The sequence below is a fragment of the Capronia epimyces genome, assembly GCF_000585565.1.
Source record: "Capronia epimyces CBS 606.96 chromosome Unknown aczIQ-supercont1.9, whole genome shotgun sequence".
In the NCBI taxonomy this organism is placed as follows: Eukaryota; Fungi; Ascomycota; class Eurotiomycetes; order Chaetothyriales; family Herpotrichiellaceae; genus Capronia; species Capronia epimyces.
Window position 1 is genome coordinate 1,386,976 of NW_006912912.1, and position 23,779 is coordinate 1,410,754.

Sequence of the window (23,779 nt, forward strand, 5' to 3'; positions counted from 1 at the left end):
AGCCGCCCTGCCTTCTCAAATCGTGGCTTGTCACTTTAATGTCCCGCCGCGCCCACCGGTGGGTGGATTCCAAGTTACAGAGTGCGGACAGGGACAGAATCCCCGGTAGCTTACATGTAGCTTTAACAGCTGCGGTTGGCGGGAGGCTGTGTTGATGTTCATGTTCTTGTTGGTGCGGGCAAAGAAACCATTTCTCCGACTCCACGTTCAAGTTCCTGACCGTGACGCTGCCGGGCGATGGCCTATAGCCTATAGATTTAGGCGCGCCGCATGCCAGCTCTCCACCCGAGACTGCGAACTGGAACTGGAGCTGGAACCGGAACTCCACCTGCCAGTGAACCACTGCACCGCTGCACCACTGCGCCGCTGCCAACCTCGCTGCGCTCTACTACCACAGCACCGCACCTCAATCCACCACCGCCGCTCCTGCAGCGACAACACTGGCACCGTTGTCCAAGGAGACATCCTTGATCTCTCCTGGCATCGTTCCTAAGCCCCTCTACTCAAGCTACGCCTAGGCGACTTGTCCCGCCATTTGCTGCCGCAGCGCCGACCTCGACTGATTGATCAGGCTGTCTGCTCCGCGGCGCAGGCTTCATTTCCTTCCTATCCTGAGATACTGCTGTCCATCTGCGTATAGACATGTTGACACATTCTCTACCTCCTACACTCCTCGAGTCTGCCCGCTGGTCTGCCCGGTGACTACGCTAGCCCTCCCCTCCAACCCCCGTTGACGTCTATCTGCTCCGAACCTTTCTTCAGCCTCCCGCCTGTTTAGCGACCAGTCACATTACACCCAGTCTTTGTCCGACACATAGCAGGAGACACAGCCGGCCGGTGTCACAGACTCACCGATCCCTTCTTGACCTTCTCCTCTTCCCTCCTAGTCTCCTACCCGTACCTAGCTGCGAGTCAATTGAATCTTCACACATCGTGGGCTGTTTGTCTGAACGCAAAATCTCCACACACTCCACTGGACCTTGGGCGCAACCTGCTGCGGCTCGATCTGTTTCTTGATCAAGCACAAAGTCTGCTTTAGAATCAGATTGCATCCCTACCTAAGCCGGGCCCGGTCAGCGACTATCCGGCCCACCAGCCTGCTAGAATCCGCAGCTCCTCTCCAGGCGAACTTACTCGGGCCATGATTCAACGCCTCGATCACCTGGCGCCGAACAGACCTTCCCCACTTGACAACGGATCGCAGTAGAAGGGATTCATTCTTTCTGCTACTTCCTGTACTCCGATGTCACGAGAGACCATGTCGTTCCTCCACACTCAACCTCCAGATCCTCAGAGGCATGTTCAGCATGTTTCATCTTTGACCGCACCTAGAGTATATCGAACGAATCCCTCACTGCATCGAAACCATAATAGCAACGCGAGCATAACATCAAATCCTACCCACACGCAGCAAGATTCACAACAGGGTCGCGACGGGTTAGACTGCTGGCCCTCAGATCCAGCGTTCAATCTACCCGTTGCCAGTCCTGGGATCCTCCATCCGTCCGCGAATCTATTCAGCTTCGAGGAGGACACGACGTCCCATCATGAGTCCTCGTTTGACGACTTCTTGACAACGGAATGCTCCTCAGACAACCACATCAGTGAACATACTACCCCACAAGAACTCATCTGGGAGCGGCAATTTGTCTCCCAAGATCCAACCCGGCCTCATATACTGGACAACTACGGCCATAGCGGATTCTCGGCCAACAAGGTCCTCCTACACGGCACCGATCTGGAAGCCTTCTACTCCGAGTCACAAGAAACCTTCCCGGACTTTGTCACTAGGCAAGATTTGTCGGATCCTAAGCTGGGCATATCTACAGCTCATTCTCTTGATATATCTAGGGAGACGCAGCCTAGTGGACAGGGCCAGGATCAATCCATGGCCCGCACCTCTGCATCATTACCGCAGAAAACGCAAGTCTCCCCTACCCTGGAAGTCACCACAACTCCTGACCATACTCCTTGCCCCAATCATGGGGTTGGTGCTCGGCAACGTCCCGCGCCCGATATGCGCGCACCCAGTCCTGTCGTCATGGTGTCCAGTTACGAAGGGACAGGCGCAGACCGTGGTGCACAGCCGCACTTTGTTCAAAGTTCTAGTAAACGCATTCGTGGGGCCGAGGGTGTTGGGGATGAAGATGACGTCGATGCAATTGATCGTTCCGAACATGGAGACATCAATGTAGACTCTTTTCACTTGATGCCGCCTGGCCCTATGGACACCAACAACGTGCGAATCAACCCAACGCATAGGACCGGACTGGAGCCTCCGCAGAGAAAAGACGATGAGGTTTTGTCTATAAAAGACATCGAGGAACAGCGCCAACGGGATGAACGTAACGCTGAGGTGCAAACTTGGCTTGAAACAAGCGACGCTGGTAGCGAGCCAGAACCCAATACTTTGGCAGGCAACATGCGCCGTTTAACGTCCTCAACCAGGCATCGTGCCAATACCACCGGCCACGTCGATACGCTTGGCCGTGTCTACTCGGACAAGGATATCCCGGGGCCTGGGGTGCTTGTTGAGGTAGATTCGGAGAGTGAGTATTCCGAGGGAGCGTCTGTAACTTCGTCCCAGATCGCAGGTCATACTGAACAGATTCTTGACGCTTACTGGAATTCGGAGTCGCCTCACATGTCGCCACGGGCTCTTGACAGCCGTGACTCGCCGGACAAGACTTCTTTCCCGGCGTTGGAGGATGAAATACCACCAGAGCTCCAGGAGCCGTTCCCGCGTCAGTTCTACAGGCGTACTCCATGGCAAGACCCAGTGCGAGGTCCAATCAGTGGTACGAGAGACCAGCCCAGTACATCAAACGCGGCTGCCTACAAGTTCCATCAAGAAGCAGCCAAGTGGGAGACGGCCTCGAGAGCGGCCACTTGGGGAACAGGACGTCGTCTTAGCGAAAGCGAAATAAGGTCCATCGTGGAAGGCAGTCAAGTACGGCACCTGTCACTCTCCAAGCGAGGCCGCGAACGAGGCAACAGCATTCTGAGCAAGGCCCGGGGCCTGTTGCCGCGTCGCGGCAGCAGCAACACGAAGCCAGAACCGCCTGACTCATATCCCCAGTCTCCGCCAGAAGGACATGCTCACCGAAGCTCGCTTGGTGCCATCAAAGCCGCCCAGCGGAAACCCAGTTTCAGTAATAAACCCAAATCTCCTCCTCTGAACACAGGCAGCGCTTTAATCGCAATGACAGGCCAGCTGGCTGCAATTGGCCGAGGCAATCCAGTGACCCAGGATGCCGACACCTATAAGTCTTCAGGACCTTTGCAGGCCATGAAGAAGCAACGCTCCAAGAGTGATGTGTCCAAGCACGGAAAATCCCCCACCCCCGGGTTGACGGAACTAATGACGAGACACGGTGGACCACCTGTTCCAACACTTGCATCGCCCATGCATGAGCGCGAACCAATTGTGGCTGCGCAGGTGATTGACAACGAAGATGCTCCCGCGGATGATGACGAGGACGATCAGACAGACGAGGTCGCCATTCGGATGGACCTTGAGATCCGAGCAGAAGACATCACGCCCACTTTGGAGGGATTCAAAGACCACGCTCGCAGGCTGAACCCTCGGCTCGAGCCATACCTGATCGAGCGGATTGGCCAAGAGCAGATTCGACGGTACAAGAAGTTGGTGGAAACGAAGATCAAACATACTCGTGCTGTACAGACGAACAATAAGTGCCCATCCGGGAGGTTTTGTTTTGATCTGGGTGGCGACGCCACACTTTTACCACCTCGGGCCAGCTCCAAAGACACGGAAGCAAGCCTGACCCAATTCCAAGTCTGCAATGCCGCCGACATTGACATCGACGAGTCGGGATTTACGGAAGGGGTTGTGACTCCTGCGCTCTTTCCCCCGGGGATTCCATTACCACCAGCCAAGCGGCTGCCGGCAGAGCTGGAATGTCCGCTGTGTTTCAAGGTGAAGAAATTTCACAAGCCTTCCGACTGGACCAAACATGTCCACGAAGACATTCAGCCATTTTCCTGCACCTTCCCTCACTGTGCCGAATCCAAGTCATTCAAACGGAAAGCAGACTGGGTACGGCATGAAAATGAACGGCATCGTCACTTGGAATGGTGGAAGTGCAGCATCCAAGAATGTTCGCACGTTTGCTTCCGCAAAGACAATTTTGTGCAACATCTTGTCCGAGAGCATAAGATGAAGGAGCCCAAGGTACGGGCCCGCGGATCCGGCAGCAGTAAAAACAAGGCCGTCAACAATGCGGGCTGGTCGGTTGGACAAGAGGACCATGAGATGTGGCGCCTGGTCGACTCGTGCCGAAATGAGACATCCAACAAGTCACGGGACGAACCGTGCCGATTTTGTGGCAATGTATGTTCGAGTTTCAAAAAGCTGTCGGTACACATCGGCAAACACTTGGAACAGATTGCCATGCCTGTACTGCAATTGGTGAGCATGCGTGAAGTAGCGCCAGACACGGTCGTCAGCCCAGTTGATCAGGTTTCGACGGCACCATTGACTTTTTCGACGGGTCCTGGTGCGACGACTAACATGGATGGCAACAATCTATCTCCCTATCCTGCGAGCGCGACATCGGCATACCAAACATCATCAGCAGGACAGTCTCCTGCGTCACTTCCCGGCCGGTCTCAAAACAGCGGCTACCATTTCGACCCTGGCTTTTACACCCGCCATGTCTTGACGCCGGTGATGCAACCACGACTGGCAGGTAGCGCGTACGGCGGTCCGGTATCCATGCCATCACAGTCGCACGCGTACATGAGCACGTCTGAATACATGCAGGTCGGTGACGGGGGACACCCGCACGAGTACGATGTATCCCCACAGAGTGTGATAGTGACGCCACATTCGCAGCCAGTCCCCGCGCTATACAATGACCAGTTGTTCAACTCGACCGGTGCAGATTATACGCAGACGCCCATGGTTGGGATGTACCCAAATGTGCCATTGACGCCAGGGTTCGTCCCTCAATATGCCTCGCCCATGCTGCACCAGCCTTCGGGTCACTCGCCCATGGCAATGGACAGCAAGTCCGGGCTGGGATTACAGACGATGCATCAAAACTACGTGTTTAGCGCCCCTGGGGATGGGGAGGCAGGGCCGAACATGCAGTATACACAGTAGCGAGGGGATTTAGTGTTTCTGTTTCTTGCACGGCAACTTGAACGGATGGTAGACGGCGGCATTGACGGAGGGGGGATTTTTCGGCACCGCGGCGAGATGATGAGCTCGAAGGCCGGGGACCGGTGTTCATGACTTTCTTCTCTATCTAGATACCCAGGGGACCTTCTGTGCTTGGTTGGATGATTTTTTGATGATATGAGGAACTCGGTTGAATGGTATAGCTTTGTGTATGAGCAGAACTCCAGCCAATGATATTACGATGATGATTGTATGCAACTTGTCATGTTTGGAGACTTGAGGTCTGGCTCATGGTGTTAGATCCTGGTTAATCACCAGACCCTGGGCGGAAGCCAACGAGAAACAAAGCTACCATGCAGAGGGCGAAAGTGGCAGGGTTGAGCGACGGTCTGCGGTCTGCGGTCTGCGGTCTGCGGTCTGCGGTCTGGTGCAGAGTCGGCAGGGGCAGGCCGTGCCGTGCGTAAGGTCAAGGTAGCAAACTGTGCAAGGAACCAAAGTACCACAAGTTACCTCGAACGTGAAGATAGCAAAGATACCGGGATTACAGTCGGGCTTCTTAGGCCAGGCAAACTGCGGGCCAAAGTCTGCCAGATGGGGACTAGGGCAAGGCAGACATTCGTACGGCGTACGGAGCACCAGGAGTAGTTGGGTACATGTATGAGGTAGTCACCCTGCTGTGTCCTTGGCATTGCACCCGTGCATTGAGTCTAGGGATGGCAGCCCGGGTCAGGTGCCAGTGCCAGTGCCAGTGCGGGCGGGAGTGGCAGTGTAAGTGTCCGGGACCACTCGGTACAGTCCAACATGCAGGTGCTTACAGTAGGTACCTCAACCTATTCAACACCCACTAGGTACCTAAGGTAGGTAGGCTGCTTGGGCACTGCAGTCCTGGGTTGGAGGTGCCCCGGGGCTGGAGAGACCACCACCGGAGGCATTACTCCTACCTAGTAGTACCTATTGCCCTTAGGTAGTACTCAGGTAGCCAGGTAGTAGGCGGTAGGTAGCGAGGTGATGTTACAGTACCTTACGGAGGTACTGTACCACGTACTCGGTACCTACCTAGTGATACCGGCATTACGACATCCTCCCCATCCTCATCCTCCACCATCCTCATGTCCATCTCCATCTCCATCTCCATCTCCGTTTCAGCCTGCTCACCGGTTACAACGCACTGCATTGCACTGCACTGCACAACACAGCACCGCACCCGCGCCGCTGCTTGCTCACTTCTCTTTTCTCTTCTCTCCTGCTCCCACCGCGGCATATCGGACCCTATCTCGCCCGCCTCTCTGTCGCCCTCCTGACCTTTGACCTCTTAAATCGACCCAACTCTCCCAGCTCTTCTCTGCTCGCCCCAACTTGTAACCATCCACTCTAAGAATCTTAGCCTCGTCCCATCTCCTCGCCGAACATGACTCCTCTATAACAGAGCCGGAATCCCGAGACTTAGGAGCGAGAGAGATTTGGTCCGCTTCATAAATCCCTGGGTGAGTCCCTCCCTCGTCCCTCATCTGCACCGCCTCCTCTTCCCCAGCAAGCCACACATGTTTTCTGGAAAATCGTCCAGACGGTCTACTCTTCTCTCTCGCTCTACCCTGTCCACCTACCGTCCTTCTCGCCAGTCTCGTCTGTGCCTCTGACAGGGTTGACTGGATTTAGCCTCTGACCTTCGCCTCATTTTCTCGTCGGGCAACGCCATGCTGGACCACCACAACGTCGCCTTTTGATTGGCCGGCCTCGCCTTTGCGAACTCCCAGGCGTTTTCCAGTCGGAAACTTCGCGGGCTGTGCTTCTGCCAGTCTGTTCGGAACAACTCATTGAACAAGCCGCTCTCAATCACTTTGCTCGCTCGCCTCTCGCCCTTGTCCTCGTCTCTACTCCCCGGTGAGTTCAGACGGACTCGCCTGCAGTAAGTCACCCAGCTTCTCCAGCTACTGCCTCACTGCCATCCCGACATTTCAGGCGGTGTTCTATCTACAAGGATCCTCATTGACCTGAGCATAGCAAAGTCTCGAAGTCATTCTCCAATGTCCTTCAACATGACGGAGGCACAGTCTCAACCCCATCAGTCTCTCGCCCGCCTGGTACAGGCAATCAGATCAAATGTAGCTCCGCACCGCCACCATGCCTTGTGTATGCCTTCAGAAACTAACCCGTCCTACCAGGCATCCATCGCTCTATCTCATGCTGGTGGCGCAACTGGCATTCACACAGCCTACCCGCCCTCTCCAGACTTGGCCGATCTCCAGGCCGATTTATCCGCCCTCTCATCCGCCAGTGATCGCACCCCAAGGATGCTGTTTCCACCCATGGACTACAGTCATCCTGATGTTACCAGATCATTCGTATCTCTTCCATCTGGGGACCCTTTCCAAGGAAATTCTCAATATTGTCTTGTTGGCAGAGCCTCAAATTCCTTCAATTACCCAAATATCGCAAGAACCTCTATTGACAGCAGAAGCGTAACCAGCCACCCAGCGAGCCAGCTAGACCTGGAAGGCCAAACTGCCGCACCCTGGACGCATCTCTCTGCGACCGAAGGAAGAACCGTTACGTTGTCTACCCATGTCGGGCTCGGCGATTATGACAAGCCTCAGCAGCTAATCACGCCCATCCGTCATCGCGCAAACTCTGCAGCCAGTGGACAAGAATCATTTAGAGACTCAGCTTACGGGTCGAGGTCTGGAAAATCCCAACATGAGGTCGAATCTATGAATGAACTTCGGGCCGATGCCATGGATCAAAGCTCGCCGCTCTGTCAGCCCTCCTATTTCAACCCTGATCACGTCCCAGCATACAGCTCGTTACCTTCGTCGACAGCTGCCCCGAGAACTTTCATTCGCAACACTGAATCTTCCGAGTCTGGACACACTACAGGTCTGACACCGAAAAGGCAAGGTCAGAAGCCTGCGCCCTTGATGTGCCACGAGTGCAAGTACGCCGCGAAGAATAGGTCGGACCTCAAGTGAGTTAAGACGCCTAATGATTACCATCGCTTCTTGCTGACAGAGGCAGGAAACATAATGCTCGCCATGAGCGGCAGTATAGGTGCCACTATACCCAGTGCATGCGCAAAGCGAAAGGGTTCGCGACCAAGAACGACCTCGACAGGCATCTCAAGTCTGTGCATCATGAGAACAACCGCAACACCGAGTACTACAGGTGCTTTGCTGAAGGCTGCCCGAGAGCAGCCAGAAATTGGCCTCGGTTGGATAATTTCAAGCAGCATCTTCAAAAGGTGCACAAACACCAGGATCAAGACCATCTTCTGAAACTATCCGAGCAATGGTATGAACAACAACAACAGCGTTTTGCTCAAGAGGATGGTGCAGAGTCGAACAATGTAGACACCCTACTCCCTTCCGGTCCGGTGACTCCCATGATGGCAGCACAAGAGGAATATCAAAACAACTGTCCAGCCCCCGAGCACCCTCCAGACACATCCATGACCACAGACAACCAAATGGCACGATCCTTGAGCTTTGATCACCAGTTGCTGGATCCTAGCCTTGTTTCCTCTACATCGCCAGGCTTTTCTATGCCTCAACGCGTCCATCGCCGAAACGTTTCGAACCCTAACAGCGCCTCGATGTTGCAACGACAGTTCCTGAATCCTTCAGCCTACACGGACAATCTCGCCTCCTCCGTGGCGACTATGCAAAGGACACAATCCCAACTGGAATACTCGAACTATTCGAATGATTTCCTGCTCACCGATTCTTTTGACCCGATGGGAAACTTTCATTTCTCTACAGGCAATCCATGGCCAGGGTATGGCCCCTTGACGACGATGAATCATTCGTTCAAGTACGATGCAGAAAATGACCAGATTCGTCGAGTGAAAGGGCCCCATACTGTCGCCGCTCTCGAATCCAACAGTTTGGCGGAGTTGACTACGCCTCAAGAACCCCCATCAGCCATGTCAAATGATCTGAGCGGCAGGCAAGAAGAACTTCTACTCAACATTGGCGGGAGTACAGACAACACGGCAACTGGCGCGAGCTCTGATACTTCACCCAACCAGACCTTCAAGGTCAACCTCATCCCCCCGGAGAATCAGACGCCAATTGGCAAACTCCTTGAAGATGAAATCAACGCTTTTTTACTCGAACATAGCTCAAAGTCAGAGAAGACCAGAGTCTCCATGTCACAGGAAGACATCATCAACCTGGTCCGGTCGAGCTTGCGGTCCTTGTCCACCACCAACGCCAGTGGTGGTGGCTCCTCGGCGGGGCCTTCTACTGCTTCGCCCGCCTCGGCTGGCCCCGCCAGCAAGAAATATCCAGGCCACGAGAAGACCGCGTTTCGTTGCACAGTGGAGGGTTGCAGCAAGGTGTTACCACGCCAGAGTGATCTAAGAAAGCACCTGATCCGCCATGAAAAGCCGTATGGTTGCACCTCGGATGGATGCAACAAAACCTTTGGCAGTAAGAACGACTGGAAGAGACACGAGCAGACGCAGCACGAACAACTGGAGTGCTGGCTGTGTGTGGACTGTCATGAAGTGTTCTACTACGATCAAGACAACTATATCCAGCACATGCGTGAAGCACACCCCGTGTGTCATCCACAAGATGGTCGTTACAATGTGGGACAGTTCCAGATCGCCGCCAACCACCAAGGACATTATTGGTGTGGCTTCTGCAATCAAATCATGCGGCACAACAAACACGGCGTCGACGCGGTCAATGCACGATTCGATCATATTGGCGATCACTTCAACAAGGACAAAAAAGCCCCCAGATCTTGGATAGAACTGACCGGGCGGGGGAGACGGAAAGAGGAATCTGTCCAGAAGCCTCGAGACCAGAGCCTTTCGCAGGTGGCACAAGCAGACAGTATGCGAGGCGAGGCCGACAGCATACTTTCGTCGTCCTCGTCCTCGTCCTCGTCACTGTCATCCTCATCGTTTTCCTTCGACGGCACGTCACTGGCCCAAGACCCGACTTCCTCGATCCCGGTGATTGCGAGGATTCCGGAGCAACAGACTGAGGCTCAGGCAGATATGAGTTGCAACACAAACACCAAGACACGGGCTCCAGAGGTACGCACGCAACCACACCGCCGTCCTCAGCGACGGTTTCGCTGTGCGGACCTTATCATCTGTTGCTACTGCAAAGCCCCATCTTCCCTCGAATTGAGCTCTGCTTGTGAGGACCCGAGTTGTCTCCATAAGTTTTGCTCGAGGTGTACCTTCAAAGCTGCCGCAGCGACGCTGAAAGAATAAGGCTACGAGCCAAACCGAACCGAACCGAAACCATCTGGCCCTGTTGACGTTGACTGTGATATCTACTACTATTATTGTTGTCTTGGTTTTCTATCTTTTATGTTTCCTGCTTGCTTGTCTCGGTGAGGGTTGGATTCAGGACCAGCGAGACCGTGGACTTGACGAGTCTCGCGCCTTGGGATTTTGGCATTGACAGCGGTGTTTTCGATCACTCTTTTGTTGTGTCGTATTGTACTTATTCTGTTATGAGATACCACAGAGCGTCAATGGAAGAGGAATGCAATACACGTCCACATATTTCATCTAGTAGCTCCACCAACCGGACTGGCTTATCCGCAATATCCCCTATAGACCCATCCACGCCGTCTTCGCGATACAGTCGACCCCGGGCTTGCGTTTGCTCGGCTTGACGAATCCCAGGTGGCGCAGGTCAGCGAGGGCGCGGTAGAACAGAGCCAGAGCCTGCCGTTCCATAGCTTCCGAGGGCATGTCAGCTCCGTCTCCGTCTCCGTCTCCGTCTTCGTCTTCGTCAGCTTCTCGGGGTTCGTTGTCGGGTCGTCGCTGCTCCAGGCGCGGCGACAAGCTGACCTCGGTTCCGTCCCGGGCCTGCAACACGCTGTCAACCTTCCTCCCAGAAGATCCTGCAAGCGCGGGGGCAATGGTGTCGCGGAACGCGTCCCACAAGTCCCGCACATTGACCACGTGGCCGGCCTCGTTGAGCATGCTGAGCAGCAGACTGGTCGCAGGCAGGGTGGCGCGGTCGGCAACCTCGCCGGTCCTGCTCGATGACATGCAGCACTCGCAGCCCAGATAGTCGGCCGGGCGGGTCAGCGCTCGTTCCAGACTGTACCGGGCTCGTGGGTGCACGATGGCATTGAGCGGCGATTTCAGTGTGTATGTGAAGGCCTCGCTCATGAAGTCGTGGAACGGATTGGTGACTGCTTGCAGAGGTGCCGTGTCCGGCGAAGGAAGAGACGTCTTGCCGTGGAGATAGCGTCGCAGAAGGCCCGAAAAGGCCTCGGTGAGCGCGGTAGCACTATCGTCTTCCATGGTGGTGTCGACGGCATTAATGGCCTCTTCGATGTCAGTGTACGTCCGTATCTCTGCCGTGGCCGTGGCCGTGGCCGTGCGCGGCTGACTGGCCTCGAACAGCTTCACGTCCTCCAAAGTCGAGGCGGCCTCGTTGAAGAAGGCCCGGAATCGTACGAAGTCCATTTCCTGGATCGCCAGCTCAACGGCTTCGAAGTGTTCGGTCTGTGTGAGATCAGGTAGGGCGGCAAGCAGCTCGGTCTCGATGTCGAGAGAAGGGCGTCCACGGCCATGGGATTTGGGCAGATAACGAGAGAGCCTTCTCAGCGTTCTGATGGCGGCAAGGCTGGAGCGCAGCCGCTGTTGGCCCGCGCGGATCGCCTCCAAGGCTTCCTCCTCGAGCGTCTCATCCGAAACCAGTAGAGCACGAGCCTTCTGACGCTGCGCTGCATCTCCTTTGGCGAGGGCTTCGCAGTATCTCTTAAATCCGTTTGTGTTGCGGATTGCCCGGCACACGGTTGGTTGATCGGATATCTTGGATTCCGAGGGGGATGACAATGCAGACAAGGGGTTCGCGAAGAAATGCGACATGAATACGTATTGCATGGTGCGCGCAAATGTCTCGGTCGTCGTGCTTTGGTCCTCTGCCAATTCAGCCAGAATAGCCAGTACAGCAGGGCCAAGGAACATCTGCGTCGTGTCCGAGTATTGGACCGCCTCGTAGATGGCCGTCAGCGGGTCATGCTGCTTCGGCGACTGGCATGGTTCAAACACCTCGGCCTCCAGGAGCGAGACTGTCGATCTGGACAGTCGAGATTCGAAGAGCTCGACCGTCGTAGATATCCCAATCAGTAAGACCAACGGGATTCGAGCAGACCAGGACCCCAACATGGAGATCAATTCGGCGAGGATGGCCGTGTCAAATGTTTCGATGTCCGGGACAGACACCAGGACTCTCTGGATCCCATGCTTTTGCACGTACTTTTGCAGCAGTTCCAGGTCGAAGTTCATCGGGATCATCGCTTTATGCTGGGCCAGGAATTCCGTGTATTCCTCCCATCCACCGTCTTGACAAATCGCCATGCGGATCACATTCTTCAGTGCAGTCTGCATGTTCGGCGCGTGGGTGGGAGAGAGGGCGACGAGGACTTCTTTGGTGTCGCCTTCGTTTGCCCGTCTGCTCTTCCAGCCCTGGACGAGGTCGCGTTGTGCATTGTGCCCGGGCACAGAGACGAGCAATCCGGCCTTGAGCCTGCCTGGAGAACTTGCCTGCTCTTGTCTCACATAGTGTAAAACGTCGTCCACGAATGTATCGTCCACTTCGTTCACGGCCTCATCAATCATCGCCTGGTGTGTCTCCCATTGGCTTCGAAACTGCTGTTTCCGTAGTCGCATGGCAGCCTCAGCCTCCTGCCCCCCGAGAAGTGCGGGCCATGTGTGGTCCCCGTCCCCGTCCCCGTCCCCGCCGTTATATTGTGACTGTGACTGAGACTTGGTGGTCTTTCGTCTTTTTCTCGGCCGGTCAACTGGTTCAGCATCGTCGTGGCCCGCAGGTTTGAAGATGTAGCACCCCTGTTCTACTTAGCAGGAAATGGCCGAGGGATCGTGAATTGGTCTTACAGTGTGAGCGTTGTCTTCGGTCTGGATCTCTTCTGGGTCCATTGATCATACCAAATCCCACAAGTGCCAGGAATCACACTCTGAAATCAGAAGCCCGATCGATGCCTGTGGGTGGAAACACGACGCGGTGGGCTTTGGGCTTTTGGCTGAGGCGCGTTCTCCGCATTTTCTTCCCGGTCTTTCTACGGCGTATACAACGTAATTAATGTCAAGGCAATTTTTTCTTTCTTCATGCGGATTTCAAACCAGGCTTCATCTAACCTTTGTGCAGTTTGTTGTGCTTGTCAGCTTCGTGTCCCTCTATGCGGAGCATTTGCCGTCTCTCTCGAAGATGGCACCAACAATTCTACCTGTCCCCCAGCTTCGGTGGCCATCAAACCTGCCTGCAACTTCTTCAGCCTGTCCGTCATTATCGACAACCACCTCGACCTCGACCCCGACCTCTCCGTAATGCCCCAGTTGCATCTACTGAACAACTCAATATACGTGAATTTGAGCAGCAGGGGCAAGATGCTTCAACACGAGTCCCGGTCCACGACTATCTCGAGACGGAAGGGCAACAAGTCCGGGCGGAGCTGGAAGAGTTGGACCGTGAGCTCGCCATTATGCGGCAAGGGCCGTTTGGTCCTGACAGCGAGTTCATGCGTTCGTTCCCAGCCAGCGAAAGGGAGGCACTTCTCAAGGCGTTGGAAGAGGAAGGCGTCCTGCCTCGGGAAGATCTGGACTTGATCACCGATGAAGAACTGGACGAATTGGCCAAGGATGAAAAAGAGATCAAGCGCGAATCCCAGGAGAAATCCACGTTAAAGGTCACTCTCGGCATACCCGCGAGGGATAAAATCTATGTCAAGCGCTTCAACCTGGCGCTACAAGAGGCGGAGAAGGGCCCGCCCAACGAGCGCATCTACTTTGCACTCTGGAAGTGGTATCTCCGATGTCAACAGCATGTGGCCAACTTTTCCATCATCATTCCCGAAGATGTCTGGCATTTCCTCTGGAAGACGCAGAGCACTAAGTACTACAGACCAAAGCACCTGCAGATGCTGGCGGGGGATATGAATAAAGCCGAGGTGCCGTTGGAGGACAAGGAATGGATCCAATACATTGATGCCCTGCGAGCCAACGGTGACATTGCTGCCGCGGCCGAAACATGGGAGGGACGGAGATCTCGACTGGGGCTTAACGATGACCTCGCCGAGGAATTTTGGGTCGCTGGTATCCAGATATATGTTGAGTTGGGAAAACCGCACAAGGCACAAACCCTTGCCTTCGAATGCTACGACCACACCACGCTTGTCGACCCAGATGTCCTTGTCATGGTTATTTCTGCATGGGCCAAGAGCCAGAACCCGACCGCCGCAGAAAGAGCATGGTTCTGCTACTTGGAGCTACGAAGACGGCTGGAGAGCTCTGAAGATGACGACACAATTGTAGGTGTCCTAGGCCGGATCAGCAGCGTCTTACTCGATGCAGGCCGTACAGAGCTTGCTCTAGCGGTCTTCAAAGATATGTTTTTGCTCAGGGCCAGGTCACCGAGCGACTCCTGGAAGACCTTTCAGGAAGTCGCCAAACAGTCCCAGGGCGCACAGTCATCAAGTGAAGATATGGTTAGTCGGATTGGACTTGCGACACTGGCTGTCCTTCCGCGATCGTTTCATAACAAATTCTTCTTCGCATCGTGGATCAAGTGGCTCCTGGGAGAGGATAAGGTGGACGAAGCCGCTTTGGTGGTGGAGTTGATGTATGAGCGAGGAGTCAAACCTGATGCTCGACATCTAAACGGCCTCATTGCGGCTTGGGTCCGCGCAGGATCCCCCAGCGCGCGGCAGAAGGCCGAGAATACTGCCTGGCTAATGATTCAAGCTCGTATCGATCTAGTACAGAGCCGACTCTCTCAAGAAGCCGGTACAGCACAAGCCAAACCGAGTGCTTCTCTTCCGGTGAAGCAGACGCCATTTTTCCTTCGGCGAGGCGCACCAGCTGCTACCATTGAGACGTTTTCGATCCTCCTGTTACACTATACCCGGCGGTCGGACTTTGTGAACGCGAATCGTCTCACAGATATCATGACCGTCTCGGCGCAAATCAACCCCAACTCATTCATCATGAACCATTGGTTGTACGCATCACTCCGGTTGGGGCGGATTCCGGATGTATGGACGAAGTACTGTACGCTGAGGCAGTCGATCGCGCCCGACCTCGAGACTTTTGCAGCGCTTTGGGACACCGCAAAGACCCACTACGGATCACCTGCTGCTCATAACCAGAGATTCCCTGATGCGCGAACCCTATTTGCGGAGATGCAAGAGTGGCTTGAATCGCTGCAGCCCGAGAAGCGAGACTCTGCAAAGGACGAGTTTTCTGCCGAGTTCTACGAGCAGATCATCCGATGTTTCTGCCTGTCGTATGATATGCACGGGACACTCTGTGCTCTGTATGGCTTACGCAACTCGTTCAACATGTTGCCGCATGAGGAAATCACCCGCCTGATCATCATGCAAGCCGCGCGTTCGTTTGCGACGGACTTTGCCCCGACTCCGCCGGGCGGCCGGAACCGGCGCATTTCGAAGAGCTCACAATATCAGACCGCCGTGAAGACTCTTACGGAAATCGTGGTCGCGATGATGGATAAAAACATGCAAGAAGCAGAGGCCGACCCAGAGGCGTTCAGCGATCTTGAGAGCAGAGAGGCGAAGCAGCTCCGTTTGGATGTGTTGGCATCGTTTCTTTGCATGGTCATGGAAAAGACATCGAAAGGAGGCGACGGTGACGGCGGCATGGTGCAAGACGTCTTGGAAGCCGCTGCGCAGATGAAGACTGCTGTTCCCACCGATGTTCTCGACCGTCGTGATTGGGACGACACTCAAGTCTGAAGGACGAAACCACCGTGTGTGGACGGATTTTGGGACGATGTATATATAGTAATACTAGGAACTGGTTGAAACCAACTTTGTATCATTACGCATGAAAGCAAGAGACTCTCCATCTAATGCCGCTTTTGGGGGACGCTCATAGAACTTCAGCCTCAGCTAAAGTGATGCGATGCAGGGACTATGGAAACAGTGTTGACACATTCTCTATCTCTTGCCTTTCTTCTTCTTGTGTTTCCCGCCCCCGGCGCCGGCGCCAGCTCCCGTTCCACCTGTGCGAGCTGTTGATGCTGTCGGCTGTCCCGAACCAGGAGATTCAACGATGACACCATCATCATCGCTGCTCGTGACTGCAGACATGGCGGCAGCTCTGGCGGCCTGCTCTGCCAGGGACAGTTGACCCGGAGCCGATTGTGCCACTGGCACGGCCACCGGATCGGAATCGACGCCCAACAGTTCTCTCCTAGACTTTTCGCGCTGTGCATCCCACGCGGCCTTCTCGACGGGCAGTGTGGCCTTGACGGCGTCCAACTTGTCGCGTAGGACCTTGTTCTGCACCATTTCATTGGCGCTCTGGAAGATGGTCTGGCCCCAGTTGGGCGCGAGAGCGTTGGCTTCGGCGACGACGTCCTTGAGCTCGATTTCCATTTCCTGCTCGGCTCGCGTGAGGCGTTGGAAGATTTCATCGCCGACCACGCCGCGCTGCAGGAGCTGCGTCAGCGCGGGTTTGCGAGTCCGGACCTCCATGATGCGCTGGATGTCTTCCACCGCACGGGCGAGGAGGGCCGCACGTAAGACGCTGTCGGGGACTTTGGTGGTGCCGGTCGAAGAGGAGGAAGAGTCGGCCTGGTCTTGCAGGTGCAGGAGGGACAGGTAGATGTTGCGCGTCGTGTGTGGGCCGAAATAGGGGGCAAGCCGCAGTTTCGAGTTGACCTGTCGTTGGCGGTAGAGGTGCGAGAACGTCGCCATCGAGCCGATCAGGATGCCTAGGTAGGCGATCGGTATGAGGAGGGAGAGGTACTCCATTGCGGTGGGAGTTATCGATCCGTCGTTGGGAGAATGCGTTTCATGGGTCCCGAACCAAAGTCGTTGGACTGATGGGAGTGGCCGAAAGAGGTCGCTGTGTCTTCAAGACACCAAGACGGAAAAGACGTGGCACGCTTTTAGACAGCAGCAGTGTGGCTGTTCTCCCAAAGAAGCGCAGGTAGAGAGTCAGAAGGTGAGATGGTGGTTGCGTAGATTTCTTTTGTGGAACGTGGTGCTCCTCCACCTGATTTGGAAGAGGACAACTCGCGCAAAAAGCCAACAGAGCAAAAGCGTCACGGGCTCCTTATCGATTGCCCGGCGCGCACTAGACGCGACATGGGCACACTTAATGCCGCTTTAACAGCCTCGCGCTCGACCAAGATGACGCCCTGTGCTTCCACTGCGCTCGAGCCATACTTCAAGTGTAATAAGGTTGACGGATGGCACAGGGCAGAGTTAGACTGACACAGTGTTGTGGGTTGCCGAAATGTTTGTTTGTTGTTGTTTTGAGGTACATGTCTGTGCTGCTGGTCTGGCCTCCTCCGATCATCCCCTAGGTAGCCATTGTACAGTCAACGTGGGGGGTGATAGGTTGACATGATATGGCAGGGCATGGGAGAGAAATCACCGACTAAATGTTAGCCAACCTCGCGAAGTGGGCGGGCTGGATCCATACTCGTATGGCAGATGCTGGGACTCGGCTCTTGCGTGCTGAATCGATCTCGCTGGTGAGACGGGACCGGGCAGATCCTGGTGGCACGTACGGATGGATACTCCAGACACTACTATTATACACTGATACAGAGCGAGGCAGTGAGTGGTCCCTTATACGGAGTACTACTCGTTGGGATAGCATCACGCGACGGCAGGCACTGATCGAAGACAATTTCGCCCCAACTGAAGAGGTGCTTGTTTTCACATAAGGTCTATCATATCAAGAAAGTACGGGTTATTTTCATGTTTTTTCGGGTTTGGCACTGCTGTGGAAAACAATACATGGTAATCGGCGGTTGGTTGTCCGACTCGCACCGGCTTGTTCCATAGCTTGCACCTCCATTAGCTCGAATTATGAAATAACAAGAAGATCACGCGCTTTCGGTAGCAACCCCTTCTGCCTGACACCGAAAGGAAGACCTCTTTTCCCATGCTAGCATGGCATTTACTCCTGGGAGATTTGGTCAGCTTTTGAGTAACAGGACTCTGCGGGACAGGGCGACTTACATCTTCTTCTTCTCCAGTGGCTCTGGTGCCCAAGACCCACTTGGGCTTGCCGTGGACATCAGTCTCGTGCTCAAGAGCGACGCGGCCGAGATGCGACAGAATGTTCTCCATAGTGGTGTCGGCATGGCTGCGTTGGGCGCGGCCAAGGTTGTCAATCCAGGCCATGCTGGTAAGGAGATAATAGACGATGGCGACCACAATAGTGACACCAATCGAGTAACCCCAAATGACAACGACTGTGACAATGGAGGTCTGGACGCTGTAGTGATCTCGGGTAAAATGATCAATCGGTAGCGTCTTCAGCTCATGTTTGGCGCCTGAGAGCCAGCCGAAGACACAGAAAAGTGTGGAAATAACGTCGACAATAAAGATGGCACCAACCAGCTTCCAAGAAGGCCATGTCTTTCCACCACGGGTAACGAAAATAAGCCAGTTCTCAACCAGTGAGACTTGCAAGAAAAGCATTAGTTGAACGTTGCCAAAGTTCTGGACCAGACCACCGTTTGGCAGATAGAAGGAACCACGCATGATCCATGTGGAAAGGGTAAGCAAGACTCCCAAAATGACCGAAATGACCCAGATCTTAGGCAACTGCCATTCGACGGGTCTGGGTTCGTAGTGGGCGTTGTCGTACGCAACCGCGATAGTGGCAAGATCGGCGAACAGGGCTAAGAAGACGATCAAATCGGTACGGATGGTTTCGTTGATGATGATCATCGAGGTGGTCAGGTAAAGCTCCAAGTGCAGGCAAAGAGCAATACGGTATTGCACGTAGGCCTTCATGCGCTGGAAAATTTGGCGAGCAACCTTGATGGCATCGACGATGGTGCTGAGACCCGGCGCCAGGAAAACGATATCAGCAGCGGCTTGAGCTGCTTCGGTAGCGCCCTCGACAGCAATACCGCAGTCCGACTTCTTCAGGGATGGGGCATCATTGACACCGTCACCAGTCATGGCAGTCAAGTGGCCACGTTGTTGAAGCATCTCGACGACCTGGTACTTGTGCTCGGGGAACACCTCAGCGAAACCATCGGCCTTCTCGACCAAGTCGTACTGGGTAGTACCGGTAACACCGCCCGCAATAAGACGTTGAGAGTTGTACACCTTGGTACCAAGGGCGAGCAGTTTGCAGGTCTCCTTTGCAATGGCGATGGCGTCACCAGTCAACATCTTGACGCTCAGACCGAGATTCTGGGCTTCGAGAATGGTATGCGCAGTATCCTCACGAGGGGGGTCGAACATGGGCAACATGCCAATGATCTTCCATGGTTCGTCGCCGCGCTTGGATGCAACGCCGAGGGATCGGAAGCCGCGGCGAGCAAACTCGGCTGCAGTGTCACGGTAGTGTTTGGCAGTGGCTTCGTCGCACTCTGCAATAGACAAGACCGCCTTTGGCGCACCCTTGCAGAACATCCATCTTTCACCCTTCAATGTACAAATGGTGGTGATGCGCTTGGAGACAGGGTCGAAAGGCAAGAACTTTTCCGTCTTCCAGCCCTGTTGCAAGATCTCACGGGCTTTCGGGTATCGCTTGAGCGTGAGAATGGTGATCTTGTCGATTGGATCAAGAGCCTTCAAGTTGTGAGACGAAGCAAGAGCAGCAGATGCCATGAGCCAGTTGACGTCTTCGCCTTCGGCGACATAAGGTTCGCGGATGGTCAACTGGTTTGCAGTCAAGGTACCGGTCTTGTCAGAGCATAGAACATCGACACCAGCCAGAGACTCGATAGCAGTCAATTTCTGGACGATGGCTTTTTGCTTGGCGAGATAGGCAGCTCCGACGGCCAAGGTGGTAGTGGTGACGACAGGGAGACCGACGGGAACACCGATGATGAGCAGGATGAGTGCGTAGTTCAACAAGTTGATAGAGCTGTCTTCAGGAGTTGCGATGTTGATGTGGTGGAAGAAGCCACCGATCCAAGCAGCCAAGATGAAGAACACGACCAAGACGAGCAGCGCCGTACCGATGGAGTCCATGATAGCCTTGAAATGGCCAGAATCCTGAGCACCTTGGACAAGAGACGCAGTTTTGCCGACGAAAGAGCCACGAGCGGACTCGGTGACAACAGAGTAGGCCTTGCCTCGCTTGCAGCCGGTGGTATAGTAGCAGATGTCACCCATGTACTTGTCGACGGCCAACGACTCTCCAGTAATGGCAGATTGATCAGTAGCAACGATCGAGCTGCCAATGTGGTGTTCGTCGTCGTCATCAGAGTCTGTGTGGTTCTTTGAGTGGTATCCTTCGGGATCAGTCATCATCTCTTTGTATTCCTCGAAGGCAGCGGTGTCATCGAAGGCACAGATCAGACGGGCTTCGCCGGCGACGACGGAACCTTCTTCCAGGATGAGCTGTAGCATGTCCTTAGCAAGATGTACAGAAATGAAAGGAGAGGGGAGAGGCTTACAATGTCACCAGGCACTAGCTCACGAGCTTTGATCTCTTGGATTTTGCCATCACGAACAACTTCAGCCTTCATGGCGATGTCGCCCTTCAAACTGGCGACGACATCGGCAGCCTGCTTTTCCTGGTACCAACCGACAATGGCGTTAAGCATCAAGATACCGATGATGACACCAAAATCGATCCAGTCGCGTAGACCAGCAGCAAGGAGGACAGCAAGTTCCATCACTATTCACAGTCAGTATCGCTTGCAAGCAAAAGCGTTATCCCGTGGTAAAGACTGACCATAGAGAATAGGCCCTCTGAAGTAACCGATGAATTTAACGAGCATGTTCTCCTTCTCAGTAGACAGCTCGTTAAAGCCGGTCTTCTTGCGTCTGACCTCCACCTCCGCTTCAGTCAGACCCGTGTGAATGTCGGTGTTGAGCCATTCCTCTGGTACTTCGTAGAGTGCGCCAGGACCGGCAGAGACGCCAAAGAGCTTTTTCCACCAAGGGTGCTTCTTTTGTGTGGTATCTGCAGCATCTTCACCGGAGACTTGAGAGGGTGCTTTGGAGAAGCGACGGTCGCGGTAGGTGGAAATGAATCGAATGAGGTTGGCATACTCGCCCTCGTCCTTATCAGGATCCCATCCGTCGGCGAAAGAGATTCTTTCGCGCTTTGGGTCGCCGTTTTCGAGATCCTGTTTCTCCGCCATGGTTCACTGTGGGAGTGGAGAGGTTAGTACGCAGGGAAAGGAAAACGAAGAAGAAGAAAAACGACGACGACAACAAGGTCAGGCGGGAAGACCAAGCTGATGAAATAAGAAGAGAGCTTGGAGCTTTCAGCGTACAACCCCTCTTTAAAGTAAAGCCCATACGAGCAGAGCAGAAGGAAATGGCAAGCTCACCTTCACAACAATCACTGGCGGGTTCACAGGAAAATGGGCTCCACCAGCGATCCGACAAGCCCGTGGAGCTGCGATAGTTCGAACAAGGTCCCCGGAGGAGGAATCTGGTTGGCTGCTTAAGCTTTCCTTGAGGTTGAGGTCAGCGTGCATGCCGCGTGAGCCATTTGATAAGGGAAAGACACGGGCAACGGGCATGTTTGACGGTAACAGATACGGTCTGCCGTACCGAGCCATACGCACCTTGGTAACGCTGACACCAATAACAAGTGTGCAAGTCCGTGCAACAGTAGTGGAGGAACGTGGGTTCCTCGAAACGAGACTTATGGCGGTTTGAGGTAACGCCGCCAATCCGCCGGATGTGCAGGGATCGAGTTACTAAGAGGCCGTAAGGGTGGGTTGAGTAAAGGGAGATGGACGGTTGGATGAGGACCTGTGCCTAAACTCCACCATGAGAATGTTTTGATTTTTTTGGTGTCTGTCTACCGGTCTTAGGCGGCGCCTCAATCAACTACCGGCGTTCCTACGGCACCAATGACGTGGGCCTGCGAGGGAAGGTGCAGCGATTGCTCGTCGCAGGTTAGCGGCTCCAGTGGTGAAGGAGTCCTCAGGTCCTCAGCTATCCATCCCCGTCGCCCAGCAGTTTGCACCCTCCAGGCACCCCCCAAGCAACCCGTCGGGCGCACTCCAAAGACGAAGGAAGAAGCAACGCCAACACTCCCTATGCTATCTCATTACTGCCAACTCTCTGGGACGCGTTATGCTGCTACCCTTTGACCATGAAGCAGCTCCATCCTTGAAAATTCTACAGTCTCTTCCTCCGTGAATTTGGCGTCCAACGAATTTGGTGGCGGGAAATAGGAGAAGCAAAAGCTTGGAGATCATATTATGTTGAATCTAAAGATAAGCCCGGGTACGGAGTAGGCTCTACAGCGCAGGACAAGTTTTGCTTCTTTAGATATCATTCAGTCTATGGAGTACGCTGAGATGTGTTAGCTTTCCAGCTACAATTATTGGTCGAGCAATTTCCTACCACCATTTGAGCCTCTGCCTGATGAAGTCCAGCCTCGTTTTGTCGCATGTTGTCCATGAACGATATTCTTGATAGCTCGGTAATAATATGTGTGGCCACTTGTGTGTGTGGAAAGTCGGCGATGAGAGAAGGTTGGGTTTTCTCACATCTGCCGGCGACCGTCCTTCACTCAAGGACAAGTCCCTTTTTCAGGCCCTGAACTGTGATCAGAATCGCCTGTGATTGTGGCTTGCCCGTTTACTTGTCCAGTGTTTCAACTTTCGCCGACTCCGGCCTCACCACTCTTTGTGGGAATGATTCTTTTTTCTGGTCTTTTTCCCTGTATCCCAAAGGGCTAGATATCCATGATTCCATCCTTGTTGCAAACCATGCTCGGGTGCAGAAGGATAGACGGGTCCACGCTGACTTCATTGCGTCGTATCATTTGCGAGCATCACCGCCCGCCCACTCTGGGAACGACGGCCTTTGACGATGGTGCACGTATGGGCCGCCGAGTTGATCTTAGCTCTCAACAGCTAGATGTCCACCGATCCCTGCGATCTGTCATTTGAACCATTTATTGCAGTGGGAATGTACGGCCGTGTATCGCAAGGTTAGCCAGGCTTTCAAACGACGAGCCATTTTGGAACCCTGACTGCCCAGCAGTCGGCCCCGTCGTTGCCTTCCTCCGACATGGGAATCCCCAGTTTGCCGGGCACCGCTAACCGGCGTGCGCGCGCGCTGTAACTTGGCCTGACTATTACCTAGTCCGGAGCACCTGGCGGTGTCTGGCGCCCGCAGACAGAGGAAAGCTGATATCTCCCTCCCACAGGCCGTAGAAGGGCTGCAGCTTTAACGATATTGATCTCGATTACGTAGACCGCCCGGTCTGCCAGCCGAGTGTCCAGTTCCTAACATATCCGGGGCCGGCGCGCCCGGGATTATTCATCTACTTACACATCAAGCTTGACTGCTTAGGTTGAGCCTGATTTGCCCACGCAAGTGATGTTGCCCAGGTCCGAACCGGCCAGCTGTGGTGCTTTGGGAGATTCAAAACACACAAGTCGAGGCCCACAGTTTGATTGAAAGCTTAAGGTGTGAATTTCACTAGTGCCAGGCGAGCGACAAGCGCTGGATGCAGTGCGGATTCTGGCGCGCATCGAGGTGGTTCTGCAACAGACCCTTCGATGTCCTGGTCTGGCCAATCCACTGGGCCCTAAATTAGGAATGTTTGACAATAACAAAGTAAACAACATCAACATTGTGGAAAAAGAAATTGCACCGACAGAATTCCACTGCCTGGTCTGTTTTGCGCCTGGATCAGCCTGATCTGTGGTCTGTGAC

The 23,779-nt window shown here is 54.3% G+C and overlaps 6 protein-coding genes across 6 annotated transcripts; 3 read left to right on the top strand and 3 right to left on the bottom strand.

Moving 5' to 3' along the window:
- Positions 1-1,258: 1,258 nt before the first annotated feature.
- A1O3_09489 (uncharacterized protein) lies at positions 1,259-5,128 on the top strand (the record flags this gene model as incomplete). The annotated part of the gene is made up of 1 exon (XM_007739583.1): positions 1,259-5,128. One exon carries the CDS (start codon positions 1,259-1,261, stop codon positions 5,126-5,128), a length of 3,870 nt encoding a protein of 1,289 aa, XP_007737773.1.
- A 2,750-nt stretch (positions 5,129-7,878) lies between these two features.
- On the top strand, positions 7,879-10,370 carry A1O3_09490 (uncharacterized protein; the record flags this gene model as incomplete). Its single annotated transcript, XM_007739584.1, has 2 exons — positions 7,879-8,108; positions 8,159-10,370. The coding sequence occupies 2 exons, from the start codon at positions 7,879-7,881 to the stop codon at positions 10,368-10,370; spliced, it is 2,442 nt and encodes an 813-aa protein (XP_007737774.1).
- Positions 10,371-10,715: 345 nt separating this feature from the next.
- On the bottom strand, positions 10,716-13,061 carry A1O3_09491 (uncharacterized protein; the record flags this gene model as incomplete). Its single annotated transcript, XM_007739585.1, has 2 exons — positions 10,716-12,971; positions 13,020-13,061. 2 exons carry the CDS (start codon positions 13,059-13,061, stop codon positions 10,716-10,718), a joined length of 2,298 nt encoding a protein of 765 aa, XP_007737775.1.
- Positions 13,062-13,624: 563 nt separating this feature from the next.
- Positions 13,625-15,892, top strand: A1O3_09492 (uncharacterized protein; the record flags this gene model as incomplete). Its single annotated transcript, XM_007739586.1, has 1 exon — positions 13,625-15,892. One exon carries the CDS (start codon positions 13,625-13,627, stop codon positions 15,890-15,892), a length of 2,268 nt encoding a protein of 755 aa, XP_007737776.1.
- A 204-nt stretch (positions 15,893-16,096) lies between these two features.
- A1O3_09493 (uncharacterized protein) lies at positions 16,097-16,915 on the bottom strand (the record flags this gene model as incomplete). The annotated part of the gene is made up of 1 exon (XM_007739587.1): positions 16,097-16,915. One exon carries the CDS (start codon positions 16,913-16,915, stop codon positions 16,097-16,099), a length of 819 nt encoding a protein of 272 aa, XP_007737777.1.
- Positions 16,916-17,971: 1,056 nt separating this feature from the next.
- On the bottom strand, positions 17,972-21,234 carry A1O3_09494 (H+-transporting ATPase; the record flags this gene model as incomplete). The annotated part of the gene is made up of 3 exons (XM_007739588.1): positions 17,972-20,485; positions 20,542-20,765; positions 20,823-21,234. The coding sequence occupies 3 exons, from the start codon at positions 21,232-21,234 to the stop codon at positions 17,972-17,974; spliced, it is 3,150 nt and encodes a 1,049-aa protein (XP_007737778.1).
- Positions 21,235-23,779: the final 2,545 nt, after the last annotated feature.